We start from the raw sequence: 8,347 nt of genomic DNA, 5'->3' as shown, positions 1-8,347 counted from the left end.
CTCACAGTATGGCCCAAGGCGACGGACAGCCAGGGCATCAGGCGCTGTGGCTCTCTGGAGGACCCACTTGCCCCACTGCACTCCTCTTTTGGGATGGGGCAAGGCAGCGGGTTCCTCTGGAGTCCCTTTTCAGGGAACCCCATGCCTGACACACCCACCTGCATGAGTGGGGTCTCCCTGCCCCGCTGGTACCCATGCTTTGGTGGGTGCCTTCTCCTGTCCCGCTCTCAGCACCATTCCCCACAGGGATCCCCCGCCCACGGGAACTGGGTCTGGAGGGTGTCTACAATGAGATCATGCAGCCAGTGACACTCAGCGGGTACCTGTACCGGGCCATGGCCCCCCTCAAGCTCCCGGGTGCCAAGAAGAGCAAAGAGGGTAAGTGTGGGAAGTGTGGGAGGGCAGCCGGTGGGGTGCCCACCCCAGTGCCGCTGATCCCCTGGTCCCACAGACTTCCAGCGCACATGGTGCTCCCTGGAGAAAGCCCTGCTCTTCTTCGAGATGGAGAAATGCACCGAGCCCCTGGGCCACATCGAGAGTGGGGACCTCATCTCCCTGGGCGTGAGCAGAGCCCAGGTGCTCACCAGCCCCAGCCCTACCGAAAGGTATGCCCAGCCGTGCCCCCACTGCATGCCCAGAGAGCCTGTGGGCATGCAGAGGGCAAGGACAGGCATTGCTCCCTATTGGTGCAGTGGTCTGGTCTGGCTCTGGGTGCAGGTTCAGTGTGGAGGGCTGCCCTGATGGGTTGGTTCGTCCTCTGCAGGTTTCGCTTCATCCTCGAGCTCTTCCTCACTGGGGAAAAAGTGCAGCAGCTGGGCACCGACAGGCCCGAAACGCTGCAAGCCTGGGCCAGCGCCATCGGCAAGGTGAGCCAGCCCCAGCCCGAGCACTCCGTGCCACTGGTGGGTCCCTGGGCTCTGTCCCCGCTTCCCTGTTGTGATTCCTCCCAGATCCATACGCTCTTCATCCTCCGTGGCAAGCACCCTCCTTCCCTTTGCAGGGGCTCCCATCCTCCACAGCAACCTGCCCCCATCCTCATGGGGGTCTGCGCTCGAGGGCTGAGCCCTGTCTTTACCCGGCTCATCTCTTGCTCTGTCCCACAGTGGTTCACGCCTGTGAGCTGTCACTGCCTGCTGGGCTATGAGTTCCAGCGTGTGGGCCAGCTGCGCTACAAGTGCATGCTCAACCCCGAGCGGTGGCAGCAGGCCTTCTTCATCCTGCAGAAAGCCCACCTCTTCATCTGCCCCACCGAGGATGACGGGGCTGAGGACAGCATCAACCTCCGGCGGCTGCAGGAACTCAGTGAGTGTTGTGCCGCAGCCTGGGTCAGGCATCATGTGATGGGTGGCCATGCATGGCTCTGACCCCTCTACTTCTCACCCCAATACAGGTCTGGTTCCCCCCACAGACACCCCAGAGAAGAAGGAGCTGCTGATCCTGGTGGAGATGGGGAGGTGAGTCCTGGCTGCGGGGATGATGGGGAATGAGCCAAGCAACCTCAGCAGGCTGCCTGGGGCAATGGCGCCCATGCGTGGGTCAATGCTGATCCCAAACCCACAGTGGGGATGCTACTGGGACAGCAGGGCTGTGGCCAAGGGGCTTACAGACATCACCCCAGCCAGGGGTCTCTCATCGGGATAGGATGTCCCTCGGCTCAGCCTGTCTGTGCCTTGCTCCCTGTCCCAGAGCCAGGCTGCGTCTATGGGCAGGAGGGGTTAACCCCCCCCCCCCCCCGGCAACCTTCATTCCCTCTTCTCTGCCCTTGTCGTTCTCAGGACATTTTACCTGCAGGGCTTGTCGCGGGCAGACTCGGTGGCATGGTACGCTGACATCCAGGCATCAGCGGGGGGCCGGGGTAACGCACTGCGGGACCAGCAGCTGAGCCGGGGGGACATCCCCATCATCGTGGACAGCTGCATCGCCTTCATCACGCAGTACGGTGAGCCCAGCATGGCGGCAGCACAGACAGAGCATCCTCTGGCACATACGGGGCAGCCGAGGGGTCCGGGCAAGAGGCACTGCTCTCAGGACACCAGCCCCGTTGGGGACTCTCTGGGCCGGATTGGGTCCCCATGACCCTATGTCACTGCCCCAGGGCTGCGGCATGAGGGGATTTACCGCAAGAACGGAGCCAAGTCCCGAATCAAGGTACTGATGGAGGAGTTTCGGCGGGACGCCCGCAATGTCAAGCTGCGCATCAACGACAACTTCATCGAGGACGTCACTGATGTGCTGAAGAGGTTCTTCCGTGAGCTCGAGGACCCTGTCTTCACCCTGGAGCTGCACCCACAGTGGAAGGAGGCTGCAGGTACCTCCTTCACCCAACCCCTCCTCCCACGCCGGGCTGCCTGCCAGGGACCCCCGGGGCTGGTGTCCCTCAGGACGGGGTCCTGGTACCAGCCCTAGTGCCACATCAGCTCTGTGTCCACCGGACTCAGCAATGGTCCACAGCTCGTTTTCCTCCCTCCAGAAATCTCCTCGAAGCCCCAGCGCCTGGAGCGGTACAAGGAGCTCATTCATCGCCTGCCTCGCCTCAACCACAAGACTCTGGCTGCGCTGATCGGGCACCTCTACCGGTCAGTGGGCCACCTCCCCGCCACCTCCCCAGCCAGGGTCCCCAAGGCCAGCCAGCAGTGTGGGGTCTCCCCGCTGCCCAGGGAATGCTGGCTCCCATCTCTGCGAGCCAGGAATAGCCCAGCGCCCATGCCCTGCCCCACCAGCCCCCCAGCTGGTGCTGGGGTGTGCTGGAGGATGCTGCTCTGGGACACCTCAAACGTTCCCAAAGTCATCCTGCAAGAAAGGAGAGTGACAGGAAGTTTGGGAGTAGGGGACACCCCCCTGCAGGACATAAACTTCACCCAGTGCCCAAAAAAGAGGGAAAAAACAAAATTCCCATCCCCGACTCAGCATATGAGGTGGGGTTGTTGTCTGGTTTGGTGGCATCTGGAAGTCCTGGAAACAGGAACTGCCTGGCTCGAAGTTCCTACTGCTGGGGAGCTGGGGAGCAGGGGAGCAGGGGAGCAGGGGAGCAGGGGAAAAATGGGCTGTTTTTCAGGAGAGTTTGTATGAGGCAGAGGAGGGTGGCTGGGGCTGAAACCCCATCCAAAGTGGGACCAGCCCCACACCTCTGTCCTTCTTGTCTCAGGGTGCAGAAATGTGCAGACCTCAACCAGATGAGCACCAAGAACCTGTCACTGCTCTTCGCACCCAGCCTCTTCCAGACCGATGGCAAAGGGGAGCATGAGGTCAAGGTGATGGAAGACCTCATTGACAACTATGTCAGCATCTTCAACGTAAGCTCCCTGCAGGGGCATTGCCAGCCCGCTCCATGCTGGCTCTGCCTGTCTCCCCTTGTATCCCCCCACACTGCCCACCTCTGCCTCCCCCTGCATCCCTCCATCCTGGCCGTGTGTCCTCAAGCCATATCCCACTCCACATTGACTCCATGTGTCTCCCCTCTCACCCCGTGCGCCCTTCCTCCGGCAGATTGATGAGGACCAGGTATCCCAGATGGATCTGGAGAACAGTCTGATCACCACCTGGAAGGACACCCAGGTACTAGGGATCTGTTTGCTGGCCCCCATCGTGTCAGGGACCCACGGGCTGGTGGGACTGCCTGGAAGATGGGGGCACTCCCAGCTGCCCACCCTGGGTCCCCGCTGTCCCACACCAGATATTTGGGGAAGAACTTTCCCCCACTTGTCTCCCCTTCGCCCATCACCTTGAGGCTCCTGCCCAGGGGAGAAGCAGCCCCAGCTCCCCGGGACACCAGGGCCAGCCCCTGGGGAGAGGGGATGTGCACAGCACCCATGCCAGCACGACACTAATGCCACCCACTCTTCCCCCAGCTCTCACAGGCAGGGGACCTCATCATCGAGGTTTACCTGGAGCAGAAGGTGCCCGACTGCTGCGTCACCCTGAAGGTGAGTCCCAAAAGAGGGCCGTGCCGAGGAAGGGAGGAGGGATGCAGGCTCCTGGCGCAGCCTGTCCCTGGCACCCATCCTGCCACCACTGACCGCAGCTCCCCGTGTGTCTGGCCCCAGGTGTCCCCCACAATGACAGCGGAGGAGCTCACCAACCAGGTGCTGGAGATGCGCAATGTGGCGGCCAGCCTGGACATCTGGCTGACCTTTGAGGCCCTGGAGAATGGGGAGCTGGGTGAGCATGGTGGGGATGGCACAGGGGGCTGCTCTCAGCACGGCCGGGCTGGTGAGCAGGAAGTGTGGGGTACGGGGGGTGGCTTGCTGCTGGTGGCAGGGGGGACGGGGACTGGCACAGGGAAGGGGACACAGTGGTGAGGGTGTCTCTGCCTCCCCAGAGCGGCCCCTGCACCCCAAGGAGAAGGTGCTGGAGCAAGCTTTGCAGTGGTGCAAGCTCCCAGAGCCCAGCTCCGCGTACCTGCTGGTGAGGAAGATCCCCATCGGTGAGGGCAGCTGTCTCTTCACAGGTAAGGCAATCACAAAGGGTCCCAGCCCCGAGGTGTGTCCCCAGAGGGGGACAGCTCTGCCTGAGCTTCCCCTTGCCCTGGCCACCGCCCTGCAGCCATCAAGGCCACGACCCTGAGACCCACAGTGGGATCCCCCTGCAATACCCCAGCCACCCTCACATGTTCCTAGCCCCCCTGACCCCTGTCTCCCCTCACTGGGCAGGCATCAAGCAATACCCCAGCCACCCTCACATGCTCCCAGCCCCCCTGACCCCTGTCTCCCCTCACTGGGCAGGTGTCAAGCGTGAGACCCCCAAGTGCGGGCTGCTGAAATGCCGCGAGGAGCCCCCCAAGCTGCTGGGGAACAAGTTTCAGGAGCGCTACTTCGTCATACGGGACCGGATTTTCTGCTGCTCAAGGAGAAGAGGGTACCCAGGGGATGCTGCAGGGATGGACCTGCGCCCCAAGGGTGGGAGGAGGGGCGGGGAGGGGGAGCCTGGGGACAGCAGTGGCACAGTGGTGGCTGTCCTCCTGGCAGAGAGGCTGACACTAAGCTGGGCTGACCCGATGGATCTCCTTCCCCAGAGTGCCAAGCCAGAGCGCGAGTGGCCCCTGGATGCAGCCAAGGTTTACATGGGCATTAAGAAGAAGCTGAAGCCACCAGCCCAGTAAGTGGGACCTTCCCTGGCCATGGCCCTGGGGCATGCATCCCTTGGTCCCTGCCCCCAGCACCTGGCACATGAACCCAGACACTGGGAGCATGGCAAGCCTTACCGCAACCCAAAGCCGTGACAAGCCTGGGCCCGTGGGGTGAGCTCAGCCCCCCGCCCCACTGCCCATGGACCCCGGGCTGTGTCTCAGCTTGGCCGTGCTGCCCCACAGCCTGTCTCTTCCTTTCCCCAGGTGGGGTTTCACACTGACCCTGGACAAGCAGCAGCTGTGAGTATCTGCCCCTGCCGTCCTGGGGCTGGGGGGATGTTGAGATCTGTCCCCAGTTTTAGTGGGAGTGGGACAGCCAGGGGCAGTGCTGGGGGCAGGGCCCTGGGGGTCAGGGCAGAGCTGGTGCCTGGCTGGGGCACTCAAGGGACAGAGTGGTGGGGCCACATGCTCCCTGGCACAAGGTGGGGGCCAGGCTCCAGGGGCAATCCATCTCCGTACCACACACCCTTCCTACCTCCCCATCCACATCAGCACCCCTGGGAGATGCATCTTCCAAGCACCCAGCACCAGGCACCAGAGGGACCTGCCCACCCTGCCCAGGTGTACATGTCACCTGCATGGCTGTGCTGCCTGCCAGCCTTCATCCAGCGCTGCTCTGTGTCCCCACGCACCCAACACCAGGTCCTCCTGCACCCTGCGCCCTGCCCTGAGCTGGGGTCCCTGCCCCAGCCTCCCTGGCACCGCTGGGTGCCCAGGCACACCCGTGCATCCTGCTGATCCTGTCCACATTTCCCTGACACTGCCAATGCTGGGGCAGCAGCTGAGCATGTCGCCTGCCCCCGACATGGGGCTGAGATGTTCTTCTAAGAGCAGCAAGGACAGCTGAGCCAAAGTGCCTCATGGGTGCCCGACGAGCTCTCGCCTTGCCCTGAAGCAGCGATTTGGGCATGCAGAGAGTTTCAGAGGTGCAGCCCCACTGGGTGTAGTGCCTGACAGCCCTGGGCTCACAGGCAAGGTGACAAGGGGATGTGGACCCCACTGGCCCTGCTCCCTGGAAGCTTCTCAGCTGACTCCTCTGCAGGTACCTGGTGTGCTCGGGGCAGGCTGAGCTGTGGGACTGGACCAACGGCATCCTCAAGGCTCAGGTGGGTGCAGGCTGGCTGTGCCACCCAGATGGGCTGGGCTGGGACGGGAGTGGGCTAGCAGGGCAGCCTGGCATGACACCCCTCCCTGCCCTGTCCTGTGCACAGCACGATGACCTGCGCCCCGTGATCATGCGCCGGCGCTCCTCCTCTGACCTCGCCAAGCAGAAGTTCGGCACCATGCCGCTGGTGCCCCTGCACGGGGACAGCACCGACGCCACCATGCTCTCTGCCAACCAGACCCTGGTAAAAACCCCCACAGCTACCCCTGCCCACGGGTGCTCATGCACCCACCCAGGTCCATGCACCTGTCCCAAGACCATGTGCCCACCCCAGGGCCCTGGAGGCAAGTTGCACGCCGCCTGGCACCGATGGATGCTTTGGTTGTGTGTCCCTGTGCTCAGCGGTGCGTGCGTGCTGCGTGCTGTGCTCATGTCCGTGGCAACTCTCTATGCGTGCAGGGCCCTGTGAGGGTACATGGGGTACTGCACCCCACTGCCTGTCCTCTGCCTGCCGAGGCATCCGTGACCCTGCTCTGCGCTATCATGTGCTTACCTCTGCCCATCTCCTCTATTTCTAGCGCCGCCTGCACACGCGAAGGACTTTGTCCATGTTCTTTGTAAGTACCCACACACGTGTAGCGTGTCCATTGCTGGCTTTGCACCGTGCCTCCTGGCTACGGCAGCAAGGGCTCGCCTGCAGCATCCCACCTGCGCTCGGAGACATGCCCGGGCCATCCTGCCCACGCTGTGTGGCAGAGCAGGGGGTGCCCATTACTCTGTGTGTCCCATACCCGGGGATGGGGGTCCCTGAATTGTCCCAGTGTGTGCAAGCAGGACCACAACAGTCCAGCCCAGCTCCCAGAGCCTCTCCCGTTGGGTGTGCGTTGCCCAGAGGGGATCAACATAAGAAATGCGAGAAAATAGGTTTGGGTCCTCCTCACCATCAGGTTATTTCTGCGGGGGCCACCTGGCTGGACCTCACCTCGCCTGGCTTTGTGCTCTGCATGGGCACCCATCTGCCCTCCCTGCCCCAGACGACCTCTGCCAAGGGATGCTGGGCTGGTGCTACAGCCTGGTGGCATGGACCATGCCTCGGCAGGGACCAAAATGCTCCCCCTCCATCATCGATGGGGGAAGAAAGGACAACAGTGTCTGAGCCAAGAGACTTGATGGAGGATGGGTCCCCTTCAGGCATCAGCCCCACGGCAAGGGGGCAAGGCTCGCTGGGCAGTGCCCAAGTGCAGGGAGGGCAAGGTGAGGGGGACGGAGGGGTACAGCTGAGTGGTGCAGACAGTGCCCCTCACCCTGACTCCCTGCCCTCCCCCAGCCCATGAAGATGCACCAGGACTCCCTGGAGGAGCAGCAGGAGAAGGAGGCAGACACCGATCCTGTTTATGAGGAGGTGGGCAACTTCCCTGAGCTGGCCACACTGGAGCTGGGGCGGGGGCTGCTGGCAGACCTGTCAGCCGTGCCCCCCATGGACAGGTCCAAGATGCCAGCCCCATTCCCCGAGCAGCCCCCAGCCACAGCACTGCGCTCCCCAGCCCAGAGGGTGGCAGGTCCCTCCGTCACCAAAGCCCTGTCCCTCGAAAGGGACTTGAACCTGGAGAGCAACAGAGGTTCAGCCCAGGGGCTCAGACCCACCAAAACGGCCTCTCTGGAGAGGAACATGGAGCCTTCCCTGGTGCTGGCCAGGGACTGGGAGCAGGCAGCCACTCCGGGGAGCAGTCCCAGCATGGAGACCTCCCTGGAGATCCCCAGGAAGAGGAACATGCAGCCTCCCTCGCCCATCAACAACAAACTCATCCAGGAGCTCAGCAGCGTCATCCTCAGGAAGAATGAGGGCCAGCCACCAGGGCCGGGCCAGCCAGTGACGTGACCTGCCGTGCCAAAGGGGCAACCACCGACCTGGGGGTCAAGTTGCGCCCGATGGCAGCGACGATGGGTACCCCACGCTCCCACACCACGGAGCCCATGCCCTCCTCCTCCTCCTGACCCCAGAGCCGGGCTGGGAGCAGGGACTGGTGGGGACCAGGGGACTAGTGGGGACCGGGATGCTGAGGGGCGGTACCCCCTCTTGGGAGGGCTGGGGATGCTGCCCCACATGCTCTCGCTCA

The 8,347-nt window shown here is 63.2% G+C and overlaps 1 protein-coding gene across 1 annotated transcript in view; it reads left to right on the top strand.

Moving 5' to 3' along the window:
• The window catches only part of ARAP3 (ArfGAP with RhoGAP domain, ankyrin repeat and PH domain 3), a 24,295-nt gene extending 16,186 nt beyond the window's left edge, over positions 1-8,109 (top strand). The window contains 19 exon segments of the mRNA XM_009330030.1: positions 764-866; positions 1,104-1,302; positions 1,391-1,454; positions 1,776-1,939; positions 2,096-2,308; positions 2,471-2,576; positions 3,146-3,293; positions 3,487-3,555; positions 3,849-3,923; positions 4,044-4,158; positions 4,319-4,447; positions 4,722-4,826; positions 4,829-4,854; positions 5,012-5,094; positions 5,330-5,365; positions 6,168-6,231; positions 6,337-6,474; positions 6,809-6,847; positions 7,558-8,109. Of these exon segments, the coding sequence (XP_009328305.1) occupies positions 764-866; positions 1,104-1,302; positions 1,391-1,454; positions 1,776-1,939; positions 2,096-2,308; positions 2,471-2,576; positions 3,146-3,293; positions 3,487-3,555; positions 3,849-3,923; positions 4,044-4,158; positions 4,319-4,447; positions 4,722-4,826; positions 4,829-4,854; positions 5,012-5,094; positions 5,330-5,365; positions 6,168-6,231; positions 6,337-6,474; positions 6,809-6,847; positions 7,558-8,109 (2,428 nt within the window).
• The last annotated feature ends 238 nt before the right edge of the window (positions 8,110-8,347 follow it).

The sequence above is a fragment of the Pygoscelis adeliae genome, unplaced genomic scaffold, assembly GCF_000699105.1.
Source record: "Pygoscelis adeliae isolate BGI_AS28 unplaced genomic scaffold, ASM69910v1 Scaffold248, whole genome shotgun sequence".
Classification (NCBI taxonomy): domain Eukaryota; kingdom Metazoa; phylum Chordata; class Aves; order Sphenisciformes; family Spheniscidae; genus Pygoscelis; species Pygoscelis adeliae.
The sequence above is the reverse complement of the archived record's forward strand: the minus strand, read 5'-3'. Positions and strand labels throughout refer to the sequence as shown.